The following is a 24,746-nucleotide window of genomic DNA, read 5'->3' on the forward strand; positions in this document are numbered from 1 at the left end:
AAAGGCCATCCAGTCCAACCCCCTGCCGTGCAGGAACTCACAGTCAAAGCACTCCCGACATATGATCATCCAGCCTCTGTTTTAAAACCTCCAAAGGAGGAGACTCCACCACTCTCCGAGGCAGTGAATTCCACTGTAAACATACCCTGTTTCCCCTAAAATAAGACCTACCCCGAAAATAAGCCCTAGCATGATTTTTCGAGGATGCTTGAAATATAAGCCCTACTCCAAAAATAAGCCCAAGTTACAGATTCCCTTGCGCAGCCGATCTGGTCACGTGGGGGGTGCAAAATCATGGGAAAAAAATAAGACATCCCCTGAAAATAATCCCTAACCCATCTTTTGGAACAAAAATTAATATAAGACCCTGTCTTATTTTTGGGGAAACATGGTATATAATACACACACACATTATATATAAATGCACACACACACGCTATTGTAATTCTTTTTTATGCATTGCTGGCACATACTTTTTTAAAAAAAGAAGACTGAAATAGACTGAATCCGAAGTCTACCATAGATTTCTGTAGTCATCCAAGGCGGGGGGCGGGGGGAACGGGACGGGACCCACAGACCAACCCAGCAGCAGCAATTGCAAAGCTTTCTCAACACACACAAACATCTGCATGTTACATAAAACCAGAACGCTGGCTGCAATCCTGAAAACTTTTATTGGAAGTCCCCCTAACACAAAACGGGACTAAAGCAGTTGCCAGGACGGTTGGCAGAGCTGCCGCGAAGGATCTCTCCTGTGCTGCCAACTGCAGGGTAGCTTTGGTGCTGCGGAGATCGCTTTTCGAAGCAGTCCGGTGCATCGGATGAAAATGTTCCCTCGGAACCGGTTACCCATTTCCAGGCGTAACCCTGTGACCGATCCAGGAAAAGCTCCACGGCAACAAGTTCAATAACCTTTCCGTGCAGACATGTCCACAGGAGACTCTTCCAAATATAATTCCGTGGGCAGCTCAATGTTAGGTCAAATGAAGTTCTGAAAGGGCAGCCGTGAAGATCAGGAAATATCATCAGCTCATTTGTAGGCAGCAAACTGGAATTCTACAATTGGCACTAAGAGAGGGGTTTCCCTGCAGCTTTTGGTCTTTCCCTACATGGCTTTCACTTTGATTTGCTTCATCTTCATCTGCTTCTTCTCGAGTTTCTTCTGCTCCCGCCGCAAAGCGGCCTCCTGTTGCAAAGACAACAAACTGCACGTTACCGGTGGATTCTGCGCTTTGTTTGTGGTGCAAAATTAAGACCCCCCCCCCCCCCCCCGGAAATTAGGCCCACCAATGAGCAGATGCAGCTCCCATCCAGACAAGAGCAACATCCTACAGCAGAAAATGCGATAGAGATTTTGTAGGACCATCCGTCCAAAATGGCATTCCCTCCTCCAGCTAGGGCCCTTGTTTTAGGGATGAGCGGAACTGCCGCAAAAGGAATTAGATTTCTTCTGTTCATAAGCAGGAATGGCATTCAGAATCAGCTGAAGCCCTGCATCTGGAGACCAAGAAGGCAGGACTAAGAACACAACTGCTGTGACCGGTAGGACCCCCACTGTATCCCCAGACTGGCCAAAACGCCATGACAAAAATAAACGTTGCCAACGGGAAAAAACGTTAACAGCAGATCAATACAAAAAGGAAAATATACCGATATCCTGCAAAAGAGCTGGCTGCCCGTGGAGAACTGAGCTGCATGAAGTGCTTGTTATTATTTGGAAGTTGTTGGTGTCTTGGGAGAACATTTTGGCTAGCCTTCTCGACAACAGCAACAGAGACATTCCATGGCAGAATTTCCTTCCTTCTACTCATTGAAAGGAAGGCGTTCAATGTGGGGATGCTGAAGAGTTTGAAGGCGGTCCTGCCCCAGAGCCAAATACCTCGGTAATGAGGCAGCAGAGGACTTTGCCAAACGGTATGCCAAAGGCCACCTTTACATCAGCGTTCACCTTAAAACATCTCATGATTGGCCAGAACAAGGCTCCTCTTTCTCTCCGAAGATAGTGGACGCTTAAAGAAGAGTTGGATTTATATCCCCCCTTTCTCTCCTGTAAGGAGACTCAAAGGGGCTCACAAACTCCTTTCCCTTCCCCCCTCACAACAAACACCCTGTGAGTTAGGTGGGGCTGAGAGAGCTCCAAAGAACTGTGACTAGCCCAAGGTCAACCAGCTGGCATGTGTTGGGAGTGCCCAAGCTAATCTGGTTCACCAGATAAGCCTCCACAGCTCAAGTGGCAGAGCAGGGAATCAGACCTGGTTCTCCAGATTAGAGTGCACCTGCTCTTAAGAAAATTAGCTTGTTAGGCAAGGAATAAGCCCCCCCCACCATGCACCCCAATTGTTCTCATGTAGAAGAGCAATAACAGAAGACATATTGGAAGATGTGAAATTTGCAGAGTTTCTACCAGAACTGACCCAAAAGGATTGGCTTTTCATATACCTGTATTGTTGGGTTATACAGACTGGGGATACACCCCAAGTAAGCTGGAAACACCCCAAGTAAGTCCCTTTCAGTTCTGTATTCTCAGTCCCTTGAAACGGTGTGGTTGCACAAGTGCCGTGTGACGTACTAGCTAGTTCCTCTGACATCAAGGAGAATAAGAAACACATTTCCCCCTTATGTCTCTGCCAATTTCAAAACTTTAAAGGGCTATTTTTTAAAAAAGAATCCTTTTGTCATTATTTTAACAGAATGCACGCTCCCTAACACACTCATTATAGTAAGAGCATTCATGTTGCCTTTTTAAATCTGGAAACCAGATTCTGTTCAGTCCTGGTTCTATTACAAAGATATTCAATGGTACTCAAGCTGAATTGGCATTGTTTCAGAGTGAGGAATATATTCTTCCTTTTTAAGATGCAGCGTGGTGTAGTGGTTAAGAGCAGGTGTATTCTAATCTGGAGAACCGGGTTTGATTCCCCACTCCTCCACCTGAATGGCAGAGGCTTATCTGGTGAACCAGATGTGTTTCCGCACTCCTACATTCCTGCTGGGTGACCTTGGGCTAGTCTCAGTTCTCTCAGCCCCACCTGCCTCACAAGGTGCTTGTTGTGGGGAGAGGAAGGGAAAGGAGCTTGTAAGCCACCTTGAGTCTCCTCACAGGAGAGAAAGGTGGGGTATAAATCCAAACTCTTCTCTCTCTTTTTCTAAATGGCACTCGAGATGAATTAGCACTGTTTCAGAGTGAGGAACATATTCAATCCTTCCTTATTAATAATATTGCCTGGATGCCCTTCTGGGCCCACTCACACGACCCAGCCTTAACCGAAATATCATGAAAACAAACAATATGGCTTCATTTGCTGCACAGACCCCGCAGAGCAGCTGGGGACCCTAGAATTTTGTCCCCTAGATCCTCCCCTTTCAGCAGCAACACATCCAATCACTGAACCACTGGATTCTGGAAAGGAGAAACCCAGAATTCAAATCCTCCTCATGACATCATGAAGAAGAAGGAGGAGGAGGAGGAGGAGGAGGAGGAGTTTGGATTTATATCCCCCCTTTCTCTCCTGCAGGAGACTCAAAGGGGCTGACAATCTCCTTGCCCTCCCCCCTCACAACAAACACCCTGTGAGGTGGGTGGGGCTGAGAGAGCTCCGAGAAGCTGTGACTAGCCCAAGGTCACCCAGCTGGCGTGTGTGGGAGTGCACAGGCTAATCTGAATTCCCCAGATAAGCCTCCACAGCTCAGGGGGCAGAGCTGGGAATCAAACCCGGTTCCTCCAGATTAGATACACGAGCTCTTAACCTCCTACGCCACTGCTGCTCCTTAAGTTCCTTAAGCAACCCTGGCTCTTTCAGGAACACCTCAGGCTGTCAAAATCAACATGTGCCGGCTGTGAAATCAACAGACACACTCGTGTTATCAACCGGGCTCTCCAAAACAACAAAACCACGTCCCCAAATGTTTCAATTAATCTAAAGTCGTTCCAATCCTATAACGGCTGTCTCAAGGCACAAAAACTGCTCACGTGAATGACTAACGTGACCACAGTGACACAGAAGCCACGCAATACCATCTTGGCTTCGCTCCGTAAAAGAGAGGCCACAATCTTGCATGGATTTCCAAAGCAGAGTGACAAGCAGATCCAAACAGGGTTGTTTTTTTAAAGGGACATGACATATTTATTCAGCTCCGCAACACGCTCCGAAGTGCCAGAGCAAGGGGAAGAGAAACAAGCGATTACCCCACTGAACCCTAGCACATCATCAACTGTCCGTGCGTCAACCTCTGACTCAATCAAGGCGAGCCCTGGAAAGGGATCAGAGAGCAGCTTTGGCAGCTGTCCACGGAGCCCTACAAAGCGTGGGCTCGCGCTCTGGGAATCCGCGACATCTTCCCACAGATTAATCTCTATTGCTGCACACCTCGCCACCCGTTCTTATATTAAGCACAAGCAAAGGCACCACCGTTTCGCAGCACCACAAAGGTCACACAGCCAGGCTGTACAGCGCTCGATTCACCGCCATACAAACTCCGAAACCGGCACGTTCCCACCCACAAAGATCTTTTGGCAAGAACTCGGCTTCCACTTAACACTTGTAGGGGCTTGTCTCAAGGGCTTATTTTACCTCCAGGCGGCGCTGTTTATCCGGATCCTCCTCATTCATGATCCGTTCTTTCTCGGCCCGCTTCTTCTCCTCCCGGCGGGTCTGAGCAGCCTCTTGCCTCTGCACGTGGGTGAGTTTCAGGAAATTCTCTTCTACACGTGCCCTGTTTTTATCGGCTTTTTGCTTGCCCTTTGCCCCGTGGTGGTGGGGGGGGGGGGGGAGAGACGCACACAGAGAAGACAAGTCACAGTTAGTATGACTGAACAGTTGATACATTGGGAAATGTTGCAATAGGCTAAACACTGGTGATAAGATCTTCCGGAGCCTTTCACATTCGGCAAGCACCAGCTGACGAACTGCTTGCAAGGCAGGGCTGAACGACTTGCAATGCATGGAATACCTCTCATTACGCTCACGCAAGCTACCCCGCAGGACAATTCGAGAATTTCAGTTGGTTGCACTGAAGACTCCTTGCCCTCCTAACAACCACGGGAAACCAGAACATCACAGTCTGTATTCCAACATCTGAATTTATTTATTTATTTGCTCCATTTATGTCCCGCCCTACAATGAAGTCCCAGCACGGCTCACATAATGGGGTTAAAAGCCCCGTTAAAACACTGCAATCCTAAAAACATAAAACATTAAAAACCACCATTAAAACATCCTTTAAAACAGTCAATAAAAAGTAGTAGGTAGGATTGGCAGGAGTAATTTCAGTGAAAGCCCACTGTCCCACCTAGAACCCATTAAAAATCCCCACCCCTCCCTCCCCCCACCCTTCAGCTGGAATCGATCAACACGGGAGACCCCGGGGGTCACACATCGAAGGCCTGTGTGAAGAGGAAGGTTTTAACCAGGCACCAAAATCCATAAAGTATCGGCACCTGGTGAATTTCTGCAGGGACGCTGTTCCACAGCTACACCACTCTGACCTTCCTGGGCGAAGGCAAGATTGTTTATTTCAGGTTCTACAGACTTATGCCACATACAGCTCAATCAAAGTGTGGGGGTGAGGGGGAGTAAAGCGGCGGCTAGGGACGGTGCCACTGTGCTGCCTCCAAAGACGCAACCAGTAGCATGGGCGCTGGAAGAGAAGGAAACATTCCTTTCTCATGCAGGAAAGCCCATAGTGGAAAATGACTTACGCCACCAAAAAAAGTGCCATTAAAGGGGGTATTCCTGGGCCAAAAGTCCTTTGAGAGCTGACTGAACTCAGCTCCACCCCTGGGAATGCCCCCTCCACACCAGTGTGGGCATCTGCAGCAGTGCCACAGGGGCCACATTCCAGGATTGGGCACAATGGTGGCCAGCCGCCGAGGTAAATCCCTCAATGCGAGTGTCCATGCCCGTTTGCATGGTGCTGATGGCACAGGTGCAACCTTCTGCCGCTTCCAAAGCGGCTTCAGCCCCGCCCCCTCTTGGGATTACACAGCTAAACATTGAAAAGACTGCAGTCTCTTTTTTCTACCCATTCCATGTTAGGCCCAATCACAACCAGTAACATCAGCCTCAGGGTAGAAGAAGAGGAGTTTTGGATTTATATCCCCGCCCTTCTCTCAGATAAGGAGACTCAAAGGGGTTTACAAGCTCCTTTCCCTTCCTCTCCCCACAACAGACACCTTGTGAGGTGGGTGGGGCTGAGAGAGTTCAGAAAGAACTGTGACTAGCCCAAGGTCACCCAGCAGGAACGTAGGAGTGTGGAAACACCTCTGGTTCACCAGATAAGCCTCTGCCACTCAGGTGGAGGAGTGGGGAATCAAACCCAGTTCTCCAGATTAGAACGCACCTGCTCTTAACCACTATACCATGCTGGCTTTCAAGATATTCAACCTTCATATCTTACATCCAACAATTTCTCTATTGAAGCACTCATGATGCGAGGGGACAGGGACGGGCGGGGCACTTTTTCTGAGAAGTACATTATATGTTTAGAGGCTTTCTGTTATTACTACTAGCATGCTAAAAGGCTACAAATCAGTAGTAGGTAGGGTAATCAGTAGTAGGATAATCAGTAGTAGGTAGGGTTGGCAGGAGTAATTTCGGTGAAAGCCCACTGTCCCACCTAGAATACACCTGCATTACACAACTAGTGCGTTCACTGCAGATTGAGAACCACTAGCAGAGAGTATGCTGCATAGTACACTACATGAGCCCCACAGTCAATTGAAGACATACACAATCTGTACATAGCAGAAGATGGAGTGACAGAGTCAGGAAAATTGCCAGGATTTTATTAAAGTTTTTTTCCCAAAAAAAAAAAAAAAGAGAGAGGCACATTTGTGAACAACTCACCTCTCTGTTCAGACGAAACTTTTTTGCTTTGTCAATGGAATAAATAACCATGTTCATCAAAGGCAGCAGAGCTTCCATGTCTTTTGGGGATGTGTTGCCTGATCCGGGCACTATAAAGCAAGAGAGACATTTTCTTCAGATCTAATGCCCAGGACGACAGGGGAAAGAGCTTGGTTAATTCCCTGCGCTCCTTCTGCGCTGATCCACTTTGGGGACAAAGGTTTTAACTAGGATCTTAACAAAACACAAGGATAAAAAAGTGAAGAACCCCACTAACATCGGCAGCTAGCAAGGGGCAGATTCAAACATCCCATTTTGTGCTAGTTGATTTTTTTTTTAAAGGAAGAACATAGGTACTGGGGTGGGGGAGCAATACTCCACTTTCTCTGCATTTATTTGAAAGCACAAAGATGCAAATTCCAAGTGGCCAACTGTGTTAGTCTCTAAGGTGCCACTGAAATCCCATTTTCATTTTGAAGCAACAGACTAACAAAATGTATTCCAGCATCATTTTTTGTAGGTGTCAGAGATAACTTGCGATTCTAGGATGCCACACCACTGCAGTACCCCTCCCCTCAATATCACTGTTGTTATGACAACAGGAGAAGGACTCTTCAACAGAAAGAGGTGAAATGATGTTCTACTTGAGGGGTAGGATCCTTTTTAGACTCAGCCATAAAAGCCCTCAGGGCTTTTAGATTCTGGCTGCGAATTAATTTTCTCTCAGACTGTAATTCCCTGGTCCACCGTCTGCTCTCTGACACCCATTCCAACCCCTGGTTTTCCATAATCGAAGAAAAAATGGCTCCTATTGGACTGACAGTGGATTCACTTTGCCCTTTGTCCTATTAAGAAGCTTATAGAAAATTAAAAGGTCAACTATTGGATAGAGAGTTCTCTACCCTAATCACCACAGCCAAGAAAATGTGCTCTCCCCTCTATTTTTCTCTCCCATTTGAACGGGGCCACTTGGCACACTACCTCTATTGCTTAATAAACCGTGCTCAAAGGAGAGCCATATTACGCCAGGTTTAATATTATGCCTTCTGCCTTGTTACATGGCAGATTTAATAAGCAAGAAAAGGCTAAAAGATTGTGCCCGTGTAATGATGGCTCAGTTGAATCTCTGGCCCACCAATTACTACACTGTCTCAGATTCAAGGAAATTAGATCCAAATTATGCCAGATCTTGTGCCGCTACATTTACCCGATCTCCCCGATCCTAATTTAAGGTTACGCTACTTGTTGGACAAATCCTGATCCCTTCTCTCTCTGTATGATATTGGCAGACTTTCTGCTGCAAATTACACTAAAATGCCAGTAGATTTCAACCGACTTAAGCATTTGGCTGTACTGTATATGCTTTTTAATCCGTTTTTTATTATTGTTGTACTGTTGTCTATGCCAATAAAGGCTTGCTGCTGCTGCTGCTTTTTAGACTCCAGTTACAATCAGGCAATGCTTTCTTACCGTTGAAAGTAAACAAGAGTGTCTTCTTAGTTTCAGGCAGTTTCAAAGGCTGACCCTCCCTAGCAGAGAAGAAGAGAGTGGGTTCAAGGGAGATATAAAACATGAAACAAATAACAGGTTAACAGAGCACTAGATATACTACACGTCACCTACAGAAGGGTACATGCATTGGACGCAAATATAAATGTAAATACTTATTATGGGCACAGGTCTTAACAACGTAGCATAAAACCCTATTAATAAAAGGGATACAGTAAAATAAAATATATAATAAGATAAAACACAATAATTAATTCTACAGACAAAAATAGGTCTTTTTTTGAGGGCTGGCAAGCACAAACCTAGAGCCAGCAGTGGTTAAGAGCAGGTGCACTCTAATCTGGGGAACTGGGTTTGATTTCCCACTCCTCCACCTGAGTGGCAGAGGCTTATCTGGTGAACCAGATGTGTTTCCGCACTCCTGCATTCCTGCTGGGTGACCTTGGGCTAGTCACAATTCTCTCAGAACTCTCTCAGCTCCTTCTACCTCACAAAGTGTCTGTTGTGGGGAGATGAAGGGAAAGGAGCTTGTCAGCCACCTTGAGTCTCCTTGCAGGAGAGGAAGGTGGGATATAAATCCAAATTCTTCTTCTTCTTAATTAAATTGCTAAATACATAAAAAGGCAGCCCTGCATGTATTCATTGGGTTCACGTCTGCCAAAAGAAAACACATGCAATCCTCATCAGACTCTAAAGACTTTGGAATAACTGAATACTGTCACATAGTGGGCAACAGAAAAATAATGGGCAAGGTCTTCGACATGATTAGAGGCACATGGGGAGAAATGAAGGTCAGGAGAAATTTTACTGTATCTGCCCTGAATGTAAGCCAAGGGCGCTGTCTGAAAACCAGTGCTAGTAAACGCTCTTCTTAGTGATACATCTGTAGGCTCAGATAAATACCATGATAATTTTTTAGTTGACTTAATGCAAGAATGCCATCTTGAAAACTTTGAATTCAGAGCAACTGAATGCCCTGACATGCTTCCTTATAATTTACCCATTCACGATTTGCATGCCTCCTGTACCAGATGACAGCCCAGAGGTTTTCAGAACCATGGTAGAAACTACCCACAGTGGGAATGGCCTGATCTCGCAACAGTCTTCGCTGCTTCCATAAAACCTGTCCAAGTATCCAGGGGAAGGCCTCTTCAATATGCCCGTATTAAGCACAAAGAGCAGCTCGAGAGTATCCGGGTTCCCTTCTCAACTGCAAAAGACTTTGATATAGTTGTTGGCCATCCATAATGCAACAGACATGCCACGTCGGATTCCTGGCAATGCCAGTCCCCGCTGCACAGTCCTCGCAACGACAATGAAGACAAGGAGGAGGAAGAGGAGTAGTTTGGATTTGTACCCCACCTTTCTCTCCTGTAAGGAGACTCAAGGTGGTTTACAAGCTCCTTTCCCTTCCTCTCCCCACAACAGACACCTTGTGAGGTAGGTGGGGCTGAGAAAGTTCTGAGAGAACTGTGACTAGCCCAAGGTCACCCAGCAGGAATGTAGGAGTGCAGAAACACATCTGGTTCACCACATAAGCCTTTTCCACTCAAGTGGAGGAGCGGGGAATCAAACTCAGCTCTCCAGATTAGAATCCACCTGCTCTTGACCTACACTACGTTGGCTCTCTGTAAACAAGCGCAGTGTGGTTTACAGATCAAAAGGTATCTTGGCAAGCATTAGGCCACATCCCCACTGCTACTGCCGATCCTGCTTTCAGCAGCCAGAACAGGGAACAGCAGAAGGCAGGTAAATTGCTTGGTCCTGCTTCCTGAAACCCAGCCTGAAAGAAATTGCTCACAAGGCAAAGGGGCTGGGCTTCTCCGTCAAGCAGTCTTGTTTTAAGCACATTAATTCTCTCATTCCACAGGAGCTTTGGCTCTCAAAGAAAACACAGAGCTGAGCTGAGCCATTCGTTCAACAAACCCCGCCGCCAGTCACATGGGACCTGCCGGCACACTGGCATCTTGGACGAACCGAAACACGGCATCCCACGTGTTAATTCATAAGCCTGATATTTCTTGTACTCACTCTTGCATAAGTTTTGGACCAGAAAACTGGTCTGAAAAATGGACGGACTCAATCTTGTCGGCGTAATGCGTGAGGAAATGGACCAGCTGCAAGAAAAATTAAGACTTGAGCATATCAGCAGAGGATAATCTTTTAACGGCCATTGTGACGGGTTGCTGGCCAAACTTAATTTTTAACATGCAGTTCTTCCTAAGCAGGATATTGGTCACCTTCAGAGTAGGGCAGAAAAGCCTAAGAACAGGAGAGGTCGCCTGACTGGCTATGGCTTGATCCTCCTTGATCTGAGATTGCAAATGCCTTAGCAGACCAGGTGCTCGGGAGCAGAAGCAGCAGGCCATTGCTTTCACATCCTGCATGTGAGCTCCCAAAGACATCTGGTGGGTCACTGCGAGTAGCAGAGTGTTGGACTAGATCAGGGGTAGGGAACCTGTGGCTCAAGAGCCGCATGCGGCTCTTCTGCCCTTGCACTGTGGCTCCACGAGCCGAGCCACCGGCCCCATCCTTGCCCGGGCCTCTGCAAGGTGGCAGTGCAGGGCGGGCGACCCAACTTTCACCCACGGTCCGAAGCTGGGCCACGCTCTGAAGACTTCCCCTCCTCGCCTCTGCCCCGTTGGAGCGCCAAGGGTGTTTTCCCGAAGTACGGCCGGCAAAAGCAATGCCGAGCCAGCTTGGCTTCATCCTTGCCCGCCCTGCAGGCAGCAGGGTGGACGCATCCATGCGCTTCTCAGAATGAGCAGAGTAAAGGTTAAAAAAACCCTATATATATAGTGTTATCTTTATTTTAAATGTCAAAAATTATTTGCGGCTCCAAGTGTTTTCTTTTCCCATGGAAAACGGGTCCAAATGGCTCTTTGAGTGTTAAAGGTTCCCTACCCCTGGACTAGATGGACTCTGGTCTGATCCAGCAGGCTCTTTCTTATGTTCTTATGGCCTCCTGAACTGATTGGGTAAGTAACTGCATGGTGCATAGGGGGGAGGAGGATATCTCCCCTCGTTACAACATTTTGAGAGGCTTTTGGAATTCTGAATTCCTAACATGAACATCTATCTGCCCTTGCTATGACAAAACCTTACCTCTATATACCATATAGAGCTATATAGCACTGGCTTGATCTAGAATGGCATGGTCATATGTTTTATTCAATGAGTTTTAGAATCATAGAGTTGGAAGAGGCCACAAGGGCCATCAAGTCCAACCCCCTGCAATGCAGGAACACACCATCAAAGCACTTCTGACAGATGGCCAGGCTCTCTTTAAAAACCTCCAAAGAAGGAGACTCCACCACTCTCCGAGGTAGTGCATTCAAGACTGTTGAACGTCCCTTTCAGGAAGTTTTTCCTGATGTTTAGGTGGAATCTCTTTTCCTACACCTTGAACCCATGACTCCTGGTCCTAGTCTCTGGAGCAGCAAGTAGTTTGAGACCAAGGATTCCCCAATCAAAACCCACCATACTAAACATCAAATTATGATTTCCAGACATTTCAATGAAAGGAAGGAAACGGTTCACAATTCTTTCATCCCCATCATAGCAATCTTGGGATGCATACAAAATAATAAGTTTCATGCTTGTTCAAAGCTACCCTCATAGGTACCTGTCCAAAGCGAATTTGAAGCCAACTACCTTATGTCTGTGTTCAGCATTTTACCCGCTACAACATGCCAGCTCCCAAATTCTCAACAGTTGCAAAACTTAACTCATTTTCCCTAGAAACTTCAGCCATGAGTTTCAAAGCTGAAAGGCCAATTTTCCCCTCCAGCTGTTTGAGACAGAAGGATCCAAGACAAACAAGGCTGTCCTTGGCCAAACTCTGCAGATGAGGGCCTCGGAACACAAAGTTATATTTTGACATTTGGTTGCCCTGTCACAAATCCTGTCGGTTTCCACACCAAGTACAATCTGAATGGTTTTTTTAATTAACAGTCGCTGGACTTTACCTTAGTATCCATCATTCCTTCTGTGACCTCACCCATCTCCGACAGGATAGCCAATGATTCTGGGAGTCCGTACTTCCCCCCAGTCTTGGGTTTATCGCTGCAGAACTCGCTCTGTTGGGAAGAAACTGCTGCATTACAAGCAGGTTCTGTACCTGCCAACGCTTGGGTGCGAGCAAGAGCCCACTCAATAAAAAAAGAATGGATATGCACATCAGGAAGAATTGAGCTCTGTTAGGATAAGCCTGCCATGCATTTTCTGGCAAGCTGCTGTGTGGATGAAAGCCAACGATCCCTCTGCGTTTGCACTCTGATTTAAAAGAAATAGCGCAATTTCTTACAGTGATCTTATCGTTTTCCCCATCTTACCACAGAAGCATCAGAGAGGCAAGTGACTCATAACAACATCTCCCTGCTGAATTTCTCACAGCTACAAGGCTCAGCTTCAGAGTGCATGCCAATTTTACAATTGGGTTTAAATTATATTTTATTTAAAACAGAATAGGCTATGGTATTTTAAGACAGGGAATAAGTACACACATAGAGAGAGAAAGCTTCGAGTTACGCTGTGGGTATCTCAGTGTTTTCAGCTCCTGGTAAACACCAATCTGCCTCTCATGGGAGAGGGAACAGCAGTTATGCAATCCCTGAGCAACAAAAGATTCACAAAGTTACTTGGATAAGTTATTAAAGACTGTGGTCTATACTGCTGCGCATACAATTGCTATAAATTGTATCCTGCTACGTAATTCTGCATCATTTAATGGGTTGGATATCACACTTTGCTTTCTGTTTTTGAAAATTTCTGGTTGATTCTACAACCCGAATCTTATTGTTGATAGAAAGTCTCATTCTGTTGATTGTACTGACTCACTGTTTGTAACCCATCTCGAGTCCCAGGGAGAAAGGCAGACTACAAACAATGTAAATGAACAAAAAGCTGCTCTTCTCCCTTCTTCACTTCTCACCCAAAGGGACTGTGTTTGAACAAACCGATTTACCTTGCTCTGACTTCTCCTCATGCACATAGCAGGGTGTCCTTCCCGCAACACTCTGGACTTTTCCATCTTCACAGCAAAATGGGAGAGAACTTAAGCCACTGATCCCATTCCCAATAAACCGTAAGCGAATTTAGTACATGTTTATCTTGTCCTCCCTCCACAGAGCGCAGTGTGGCATAGAGAAAGAAATGGAAGGTGAACTAGCCTCACGTGGCCCCTTCTCCATTTTATCCTAACTATGACTTGTCAAGTAAGGCCAGGAACGCAACTGGTGCAAAGACACTAAAGGTGAACTCACTCTGCGACTGAGAAAAATGTGAACCCAGATTTCGCTCATCTAGCTATACCACCTCACATTTGTTAAAGAAGAATGCCAGGTATGCACAGCATGCAGAAACTACTTCAAAAGTCTTCAACTAATTTTGTACATTGATACAGTGAATCAGTGAGACCATGGCCCCTTCCGCACATGCAGAATAATGCATTTTCAATCCATCTTCACAATTGCCTGCAAGTGGATTTTGCTATTCCGCACAGTAAAATCCAGCTTTAAAGTGCACTGAAAGTGGATTGAAAGTGCATTGTTCTGCATGTGCGGAAGGGGCCAATGGCTACAACCACGTCTATAAGCAGCCTGGGAGCTTTGAAAAGGGAACATTAAGACAACACTTGTTGCACAACACAAGATAAGCGTACATGGGTTTTGCCAACCCATGTAGTACCCTTGCTTTAAGGTTCTGTGGCCACTTGCAGTGTCATACATACCAAGTCCTGCATCTCTTTCTGAAGCCGCACCAAAGCTTTCCTTGTCCCCACAGCGAACACGTAGGTGTCCATGTCTTCGTCATTCATTGTCACTTTTATTTGCTGAACAACAAATAGAATTTAGCATGGGTTGGCAAAACAGTCTAATTCATCCATGGGCTACATGTCACATCCAAGAGATAAACAGGTTCCATCACGACGGGAAGCCACTCTTCAGACTCAGGATGGGGTTAGAGGGAACCACAGGCTAAAAATTATTTGGAGGTCCCCTTAAAATCTAATCTAAAATTATAAAGCAATGCCTGGACAGCAGTCAGTAAGGCCCCCTTCAGACGCAATTCATACTACCATTGGAGCAGTTTTATATACAGTCACCCTAGAATGGACTACCAGACCACGGCCACACAAGATCTACCAGACCATGGCCACACAGCCCAGAATACCCACCACAACCAGTATAATAGAGTTAACTGAACCATACTATAGCCCCCATCAAGCAGGTGAAGTACCATTTCATTTAACTCTGTGGTACAGAATAGTCTCATTAAAGCAACAGCAATCCTTAAGAAATCCCTAAAACGCCAGGGAAGAAATTGACTGGCCATCTTCCCTCAAATATCTACAGCTATTTGGTCAGTGAACTAGAAGATGCATCTCAAGCGTCTCTGTAGAATTTCCGGCTAGTAGTGAACGGCAAAGAATGACACACGTCATTATGGGCCAGCGGCTGATGACTGCTCTAATTTCCTGATAAGAAAGTCTTGATCATGTTACATGAAAAAAGCAGGATTCCTGCAAGCTGCGTAAGTTTAGGCAAGCATGCATTTTAGGGTACTTTAATTCCAGTTCTAACTCATTATTCCTGTTACGGGCTCTTTCTGGCTTCTGCAATTTCACTAGGCAGTCTTCCCAGACATCTGAACGAATGGTGAGTTCAACCATGGATACCAACTTTTGCCAATAACATACCCAACTGCTGTCACTTAAAGTCACAGCTTGCCGGGCTTAGGCGTCTTGAGCTTAACCCTTGCCGGGCTTAGGCGTCTTGAGCTTAACCCTTGCCGGGCTTAGGCGTCTTGAGCTTAACCCTTGCCGGGCTTAGGCGTCTTGAGCTTAACCCTTGCCGGGCTTAGGCATCTTGAGCTTAACCCTTGCCGGGCTTAGGCGTCTTGAGCTTAACCCTTGCCGGGCTTAGGCGTCTTGAGCTTAACCCTTGCCGGGCTTAGGCGTCTTGAGCTTAACCCTTGCCGGGCTAAAGCATCATGAGCTTAATACTCTTAGGCTGTGTAATGTAACACTTACCACTTGGTCACAGGTTGGTCTCATCATGCGAGCGAGCACGTTCAGCAGGTCTTGTCTCTTGAGAAACTGAAAGAGAGCATTTGGGGGCCACGGTTAGATCTGTACGTGACTTGCCTTGCTTCCAAAGGCCCCATGACCCACCACCGCCTCTTCACCAGAACTCGTTAAAAAGGACAATGTGAAACCCTCTGTTACAAAAGGTCAAATACATGTCAAAGACACGCCCTAGAAATGTCAAGACAGTTTGGGGATCCGGGTGGGGGGGGGACCTCAAAGGAAATGCAAGCAGGACCAGAGCTTTTTTGGCTCTGGCCTGGTGGAACATTGTTGAATGGGATCCTATAGGATCTAGAACAGTTCCGTAGGCCTGCAGAATGGAGCTGTTCCACCAGGTCTATGATTGACAGCAGTAACAGTGGCCAAAATGGCTGGCCTCCCTTTCCCCACCCCCTTTCCCCTTTCCTTCCTTCCTTCCATTTCCCATTAATCCATTCCCTTCGTTAGCCAGTGGCTATTGTGGCGCCATAGCATTGATTGGAATTAGTTTAGTTCAATTATCTATCTATTGTCGTAAGATGCCCTGAGCCCGTCATGGAGGAAGGGTGGCTTATAAAGCGAATTAGAAACAAAATAATTAATTAAATCAAGCCTGGAGTAGAATCTACCCTCCAAAGCTGCCATTCCTTCTCTGTAGTCTAGAGATCTGTTGCAATTCCAGGACATCTCCATGGCCCATCTGGAGATTTGTAACCCAAGATAAACCCTGAAATGGACAGCAAGACCCTGACCGCAAATTTTTGGTGCAGTCGTTTTATATTGTGATGTTATTTTTTCCTCCCATGGGAGATAAGAGGGTGTGGAGAGTTCAGCGTGCACTTTGCCAGGACCTAGGTCCTGTCAAAATGAATGGTGGGGGAGATTTATTTTTTATTTTGCTTTATATTTCTACCCTGACAATCCCTGAATGGTGGGGGAGATTTATTTTTTATTTTGCTTTATATTTCTACCCTGACAATCCCTGAAGGGCTTAGGGCGGCATACAACACGAATAAAACATAGAAGTTAAAAGCAACAATAAATAGCGGCTCTAAAACACAATAAAACCCAAAACAGAGAAAAGAGGGTGACGTCAACCCCAGGTCCCCTCCCATGGGAGGTCAATGATACCAGCTGTTAGGCCGGCTGGCCTCCTGGAAAAGCCCGGTGGAAGAGCTCTGTCTTACAGGCCCTGCGAAATTGATTCAAATCCTGCAGGACCTTGATCTCACAGATGATTGTGCAGAAAAACTAAGAGGCTAGGGGCCCTCTCTTCTCTTTCTCCTCCCACTGAAATGCCAACAGACCTGGCTGTTCCCCAGACTGCTTCTGAACCTCGGCCATTTAGTTTTCTCTCCTTGCTCTATTTGCCATTATGCCTTGGAACAGAGGCGTAGCTGGGCCAGATTGCGCCCGGTGCGCACACTGTGTTTTCCGTGCCACCCCCCTCATAGATGCCCTGCCCCTCTGCACCTAAGTGCAGGCTGGAGAAGTGGCCTGTTCCCTTCAGGTTGAAAACAGCCTGGTGGGAACTACACTGCCCATGAGACCCTGGGGCTCACAAGATCTCCTGGGAAGTGTAGTTCCCACCAGGGCATTTTCAGCCCGAAGGGAACAGGCCGCTTCTCCAGCCTGCATTGTTTCACGAAAATAAGTGGGGGGGGGGGGTGCCGTGGGGGTGCAGGAGGGGGGGCTCCTGCTTCCTGCACAATGAGGGGGAAACCCTGTCGCTGCATGCAGGGTAGAACGAATAAAAAATGTTTCTCCTCCTTGCCTGTAACACACAGGCGTATAAATCTTGTTATCTGAGATTAGCGAGTATTACAGAAACTACGTGAAGACTCTTCTGCACTAAGATTTTGCCATTTTAGAAAAAGGAGGCTGCCTGGAGAGACTTTCGGTTATTTAAAAGCCCCACGTTGTTTCCAAGATGCCCTTTCTTCTTACCTTCAGCTGGATGAGCATGCCCTCACAGCACACCCGGCCAGAGCACCACAGGTTGTAAATATGCTCGTTCTCTTGGTTCAGCTTGCCGGTGCTCGTGGCATCTTTATTCGTGCCGTCGTCCCCTTGAATGAAAGAGTGTGCTCATTAATGAATGGGGAGCCCGCTATAGAGCAACAGCCCCGGTTCTGTACGTGTGGCTGAGGTTGCACTGCTGACTGGCCTTGTACGCTCCGTCCGACACAGATCCGGGGGGGAGCTTGAGCTGGAACGTTCAGAGCCAGCTGGGGGGTTTGGGGGAGGATACTATGCCAGTGGGGTCTGGAGAACTGGGTTTGATTCCCCACTCCTCCTGCTGGTATGTTCCCAAGTACAAAAAACCACTTCGCTCACAGGCCTCACTATAGAATGCTGGGAGGACAAAATCCGAGAACATGCTATCGTGGCCAAACTAACTAATCTTGTGAATCAACATCCAAAAGATGAATCTGAGGAGAAAGGGAGCCCTGATTTTTCATAACAACCTGACCATGTAAAAACAAAACATCCTGAAGACTGGAATTGAACAATGTTTATGATATAATAAATGGACTAGTAAAAATGCTTAGAGGTATATAAATGATAATGATTTTAAAACCTTATAAACTCCCTGTATTAAATGTTATATTGCAATCCATTATGTAACATGTACTTAACATAATGAGGAGTAGATTTCTTTTTCTTTGATGTAATCATGTCTGCTCTCTGTTATTTCTTTTCCTTTTCCTTGTGTGTTTAACAAATGTTGAAAAACAATTAAAAAACTGTATTGTCACAGGCTTTCACGGCTGGATTCAACCAGTTGTGGTGGGTTTTCCAGGCTATGTGGCCGTGGTCTGGTAGATCTTGTTCCTAACGTTTCTCCTGCATCTGTGGCTGGCATCTTCAGAGGTGTATCACAGAGGGAAGTCTTCTCACTAGACACAGTGTGTAACAAACTTCTCTCTGTGATACACCTCTGAAGATGCCAGCCACAGATGCAGGTGAAACGTTAGGAACAAGATCCACCAGACCACGGCCACACAGCTCGGAAAACCCATCACAACCAATAAAAAAAATAACCTGCCTAGCTTGCTAGGTGCACAAAGGTTCCCCCAACTCCTTCATCCGGTTCCCCGCAGTTCTCAACATTATCAGAGGAAGTTTCTCTTCCCTAAGGACGTTGCAACGCTAGCTTGTGAACCAGCTGGTGAGAAAACCGCTTACCGACAAGGGCGAAGTTACTCTCCAGCAGCTCCCGGTGAGTGTTGAACCAAGCTTGTGCCAGACGGTTGTTCTTGTTCTTCCCAATAATGTAGTTCATGATGTAGGCAAGGAGACCAGTCACCATCAAGATCTCCATGTAGTAACTCTCCCAGCTGTTTTGGAGGTGAGCAGGGACCTGTGGTTGGGGTTCAACTTGGCTTTAGTTTTGGGGGAAAATTCAGGTAGTTGATGCAAGCTGTGCCTCCCAATTGCAATGCAGTGACCATCTTTTATTCATTTAGAGCATAGGTGTCAAACTCACGGCCCTCCAGATGTTATGGACTACAGTTCCCATCATCCCCTGCCAGAAATGTGAAGGGGATGATGGGAACTGTAGTCCATAACACCTGGAGGGTCGCAAGTTTGACACCTATGATTTAGAATGTAAATGCCAGGCACAAAGACCGCAGCAAATCAATGGCTGATGGCTTTCATCTCATTTCATTTTGATCAGTAATTAAGGTTAGTTTATTCTGACTTGTCCCGGGCCACCTAACAAATGTTATAACCAGGACGAGAGTCAAATCCAGCTCTGCCCCATAGCTGAACACGGTGCCACTCGACCCAAACTATGCTTTGTGGACAAAAGTGCACAGTGTTATTTAATTAATTTATGCTCTGCCTTTCTCCTTAATAAGGACCCAAAGCTGGTCTCATGGCTCTCCTCTTCTCTGATTTATCCTTGCAACAACCCGGTAAGGTAGGCAAGGATGAAAGAGAGAATGACAGGCCCGAAGTCTGCCAGCAAGCTTCCACAGCAAAGTGGGGATCTGAACCCGGGTATTTCAGATCCTGGTCTGACTCTCTAATCACTACTCTAGCTCACTGATAAAAGAGATGAAGAGATGAGCAAGATAAATAAGACAGGCAGACGAGGTAGAAAAGTCATTTAGAAGTTCTTTCCTGGCACAGGAATACCAGGGGCACAGTAAGTCATACTTTGAAGCAACACTACAACAATCCACTACAATTTCATCTGTCCCCTCAACTCATTTGAAGGATGCTTCATCAGACCTCTTATATCCTTCAGATAAGGATGTAGCCAGACCACGGATTTCGGAAACAAATACATGGGGAGTACAGGGAAGGGGGAGAGATCTTGCAGAGAACACAACAGAGAATAGACTTGATCACAGATGCTACAGAGCAGCTCTGTTGAAGAAATGAGTTTCAGGAAGGACAGGTCACATTCTTTCCTCTTTTCTTTTAAGAAAAGGAGTTAGGATTTACATTCCATTTTTCTCTCCCGAAAGGAGTTTCAAAGCGGCTTCCAAACTCCTTCCCCTCCCCTACAGATGCCTTGTGAGGTAGGTGGGGCTGAGAGAACTGTGACTAGCCCAAGGTCACCCAACAGGTTTCATGTGTAGGAGCAGGGAAACAAATCCAATTCACCAGATAAGAGTCTGCCGCTCATGCTGCGGTGTGGGGAATCAAACCCAGTTCTCCAGATTAGAGTCCACCGCTCTTAACCACTACACCACATTGTTTGCTGCAACATTCTGAGTTGTGTGGGGATGGCCTTGGCTTAAGGCAAAGTATGCCAAATGATTTAGGTTGACATCGATTTAGATTAGCATCATTTTGATCTCAATGGATATTGGAAGCTAAGCAGAATAAGACCCAGTCAGTACTTGGATGCGAGACTGCCAAGAAGTTCAGGATTGTTATGCAAAAGCATGCAATGGCAAGCTACCTCCATTCATCAATTGCCTTGGAAACCCTACAAGGTCGCTGCACATCAGCTGTGTCTAAATGGCACTTTACACACAGTCCCTATTATATCTAAGAGTTGGAAGAAATCATAAAGTTGGAAGAGACCACAAGGGCCATCAAGTCCAACCCCCTGCTATGCAGGAACACACAATCAAAGCACTCTTGACATATGTTCATCCAGCCTCTGTTTAAAAATCTCCAAAGAAGGAGACTCCACCACTCTCCAAGACAGTGCATTCCACTGTAGAACAGCCCTGACAGTCAGAAAGTTCTTCCTAATGTTTAGGCGGAATCTCTTTTCCTGCATCTTGAATCCATTACTCCGTGTCCTAGTCTCTGAGGCAGCAGTAAACATATGGCGACCCTTCAAATATTTAAACATAGCTATCATGTCCCCACTTAACCTTTGCTTCTCCAGACTAAACATCCCCAGCTCCCTAAGTCTCTGTTCATAGGGCATGGATTCCAGACCTTTTACCATTTTGGTTGCCCTCCTCTGGACCAATTCCAGCTTGTCAAAATGTTAAAAGGAAACCCTTCGCCATGTGCACTTACATTAACAATTTTTATATGGTCATCGCTTTTGCCAGGAGAGGCATCAGGCTTCTCTTCATAACCTTCAAACTCTTCATCGTCATACGGCTCACTCTCTGTATCACCTTCCTGCAAAGAAAAAGAACAGGAGGTAGAATCATCAGATGCTTCATTAATAGAGAAACCTAAGAGCATGAAATTGATCTACACTGGCACTTTGCTGACTGAGTTAATAATAACCCTTAGAATTTACAGGGTTCAAATCCTTACATTTTAAGAAGAGTTGGATTTATATCCCCCCTTTCTCTCCTGTAAGGAGACTCAAAGGGGTTTACAATCTCCTTTCCCTTCCTCCCCCCCACAACAAACACCCTGTGAGGTGGGTGGAGCTGAGAGAGCTGCAAAGAACTGTGACTAGCCCAAGGTCACCGAGCTGGCATGTGTTGAAGTGCACAAAATAATCTAGTTCACCAGATAATCTAGTTCATTAGTCCAACAGCTCAAGTGGCAGAGCGGGGAATCAAACCCAGTTTTCCAGATTAGAGTATACCTGCTCTTAATCACTACACCATGGGGACATGTTGATGTCACACATGTACAGAAACATTGGTAATTTTATACCACATTTGTGTGAGAAAGTTTCCACATTTCACAGTTTGTATTAATAGTTAACATCAGGCTACAAAAGGTATGAGGCATAGCACTTCTGCTAGCATCTTTCCCTTACTCTGGAAGTGACCAAAACAGGTAAATTCCTTCATCCAACATCACCTGTGCGTCCGCATCCTCAAAGTCAAGGCCTTCATCTTGACCTTCAAGCTCAATGGTCGCTTCCTCCTCATCGTCTTCCGTCGTGACAATCCGCTGGGGAGATTCTGTTGCAGTGTCTTCAATCACATCTTCAAATTCAGCAAAGTCGTTGTCATCGTATTCCACAATATCATCACCATCATCAAATTCGTCAAACTTTGCCAGAGAAAGATTCCATGGGATGAAGAGAGCAGCCAATAAGAAGCTGACAGTTCTCATTCTTGCTGGAGGAGGGAAGGGGGAAGAATACCAACAGCTTCAGACCTCCGAAAATGTTATTTGCTCCCTAAGACAATATTGTGGCGATAGGCAACTTGCTCTGCTATTGCAAGGATACATAATACACAATACATACCATCTTCAGGCTGGCATTGCATGCCCTCCGCATATTATTTGCAGAAAAAAATAAGCTTACAATCAGCTGTTTGTACACTATATGTGCAGTTGCAACAGACACACACTTGTGAAATCTCAAAGTCACAAGCTAGGTTCCATTTAGGCACGACAGGAAAGCTGTAGCATCTCAGATACCATTTATTTAGGCCAACTGCTTTTCAGACACTAAACAGTGCATGAATATTAAGGAGAGGCCTGCCGAGTTAAGCCAATAATCTGTCCAGTTCAATTCCCTGTTTCCAATGATGAGGAATCAAACCCGGTTCTTTTATTATTGTTATTATTTACTATATTTCATAGACTGCCCAATCCCCGAAGGGCTCTGGACGGTGTACATCAATAAAACAATACGATATACAAGAAATACAAATTATTAAACATTTAAAACCCTAAAATCGTTACCGCAGCAGCATCAGAAAAAGTGATGCCATCCAATAAGGCCGGGAGGGGACCAGCAATGCCAGAGATTGTATAAAATATAATAGCAACGGCAAGCGGGAGATGGTAAGTATAATACGGGGGGAGCTTCAGGAGGGGGCAGGCAATCCGCGGCCAGCCTCTCCAAAAGCCTGGAGGAACAGCTCAGCTTTACAGGCCCTGCAGAACTCACCAAGGCCCTGCAGGGCCCTAACAGCTGATGGGAGAGTGTTCCACCAGTCAGGGGCCTGGGCCATAAAAGCCCTGGCCCGAGTAGAGGCTAGCCGCATCATTGAGGGGCAAGGAACTTCCAGTAGATTTGCCTCTGCACATTGCAGAGGCCTGTCTGGGACATATGAGGTATGACTCCAGATTAGAGTCCACCATTCTTAAACATGACACAACGCCGGCTCTTCATCCCTTCTCTCTACTGCTGCGATATCAGACAATAGTTTTGATACCCTACACAGTGACTAGGTAAGAATTCCGGCCACAAACCCTGAAATCAGTATAGTACCTGCAGCTCCTTTTAACCCTAAAGTTATGTCATGGGTTGACTTTGTTGACAATACCTGCTGCTTACAAAATCAAACATTTTCCTGGCTCCCAGTCGCGAGGAGCAGTTCCTAAAAAGGCATGCCGTTTAGGTTAGCCTAGGCTAAAATTAGAAGCGGCAACCAGAGCACTTGTCTCTGTCCCACACACCAGCTGGTTTTTACCAACAAGAACAGACAAACTTGGAAAATACACAAGGAAACCTGAAAGAGAAGCAGGGCAGCAACCTCGCTTTCTGCGTAACTCTCTAAAGTGCTGTACTTACTGCGAGATTGAAAATAGCGACCTTCCGGCCATAAATAATACAGCCAAATCCCAGTTTCTGTATTTGCCTCCTAGCCACCCAGTGAAGCTTAGCCAGATAAAGAAGTAATGTGCCCGCCAAGGCCATTCCCAGGCTGATCTGGGGTCCAAATCAGAAGGGTGTAACATTGTTCAAGATAATACTGAAAGTGACCTTGAATACACAACCTCAGATAAAACTGGAGTGGCAGGAAACGTCTTGAAGCCAGTACGAAACTTCCAAGCACATGAAAGATCCAGTGGGCTGGTATTTCGTAACATAAGCCAAGGCTACAAGAATCCCACAATGCCTGGCTATTGCAAAAGACTGCTAGAAGCCTGATTTCAGAACACAGGAATCTGAGAGTTTTTTTCTTCAGTTCTGACATCAAACATTGTCTCCCTCCACCCCACTGATTAACACCTTCCTCTTTACCTTTAATGTGTGACCCCCAGGGTCCCCTGCATCGATGCCAGGTGAAGGGTGGGGGGAGAGTGGGGATTTTTAACGATGTTTTTATTGACTGTTTTGAAAGGATAGTTTTTAATGGTGGTTTTTAACGTTTATTTTTTAGGATTGTATGTTTTAACGGGGCTTTTGACCCCCATTATGTAAGCTGCCCTAGGACTTTGGTGTGGGGCGGGGTATAAATGGAATAAATAAATATTTTTTTAAAAAAATGACGGGACAGGAGGGCCACAACATATCCACATTTCACTCCAGGAAAACAAACAAAATAAAACAAACACAGGAAGGAGGGACTATTTTGGCCCTAAACAGAACTGCACACCTTAACCCTATTGACTACAATGGACCAGGAAGGGGGTCAAACTAAGATTGCTCTGCAAAAATGCACAAGAATTACTACACCTTTACACCATTTACATCTTTTGTACATACGACCCCTGCCCACCCAAAAACACGGCAGAGAGAAGGAACAGGGACTTGGGCTCCCTGTTAGTGCCCCCTTCCCAATAAGTTTGGGGAGCACCTGGAGAATTGGGGTGGGGGGGTGCTGCTTCGGTTGTGCACAGGCTGCAGTTGGAAAAGAGACCGGAGAAGTCGGTTTCTTTCCTTCAACGTGGCCTCCTCTCAGGTAGACCCCTTGAGCCCTCCCCAAAACCCCTTACCTGGGCGCAGCGACACAGTCACGTCGTCCCGTCCGAGGCCCACAGCACTTCCTTGCACAATTTGCGTTCCCATTCGCTTTCCGTCAAGGCCTCCTTCTTCGTAAAGTACGCGGGTTGCGTAAATCCGCGCAGGCGCCCTGAGGCTGAAGGAGGAGTGAAGCGTTAAAGGGGGAGGACTTAAGGCCAACCTGTTCCTTTCCTCCTGCCACTTTTAGTGGGTTCATTTTAAAAAAGAGCGTTTTCTTTTCCCAGGAGCT

General features: G+C 46.2%; 1 protein-coding gene across 1 annotated transcript; it reads right to left on the reverse strand.

The window, feature by feature from the left end:
* Window positions 1-655: 655 nt before the first annotated feature.
* Window positions 656-24,612, reverse strand: CCDC47 (coiled-coil domain containing 47). The gene is made up of 13 exons (XM_048518107.1): window positions 24,490-24,612; window positions 21,670-21,932; window positions 20,920-21,027; window positions 18,613-18,787; window positions 17,371-17,492; window positions 15,388-15,453; window positions 14,086-14,187; window positions 12,323-12,433; window positions 10,386-10,471; window positions 8,316-8,374; window positions 6,846-6,955; window positions 4,572-4,739; window positions 656-1,186 (listed from the first exon to the last, which is right to left on the reverse strand). The coding sequence occupies exons 1-13, from the start codon at window positions 24,560-24,562 to the stop codon at window positions 1,106-1,108; spliced, it is 1,524 nt and encodes a 507-aa protein (XP_048374064.1). The 5' UTR covers window positions 24,563-24,612; the 3' UTR covers window positions 656-1,105.
* Between the last annotated feature and the right edge of the window lie 134 nt (window positions 24,613-24,746).

Source organism: Sphaerodactylus townsendi, linkage group LG15 (assembly GCF_021028975.2).
Source record: "Sphaerodactylus townsendi isolate TG3544 linkage group LG15, MPM_Stown_v2.3, whole genome shotgun sequence".
NCBI classification, from domain to species: Eukaryota; Metazoa; Chordata; class Lepidosauria; order Squamata; family Sphaerodactylidae; genus Sphaerodactylus; species Sphaerodactylus townsendi.

Coding starts and splice junctions, on each gene's coding strand:
- CCDC47 (XM_048518107.1), bottom strand. CDS start 24,562: ATGGGAACGCAAATTGTGCAAGGAAGTGCTGTGGGCCTCGGACGGGAC. Junction 21,028..21,669: donor TTGAGGATGCGGACGCACAG/GTGATGTTGGAT, acceptor TTTTCTTTGCAG/GAAGGTGATACAGAGAGTGA. Junction 8,375..10,385: donor GGTCCAAAACTTATGCAAGA/GTGAGTACAAGA, acceptor CTTCTCTGCTAG/GGAGGGTCAGCCTTTGAAAC.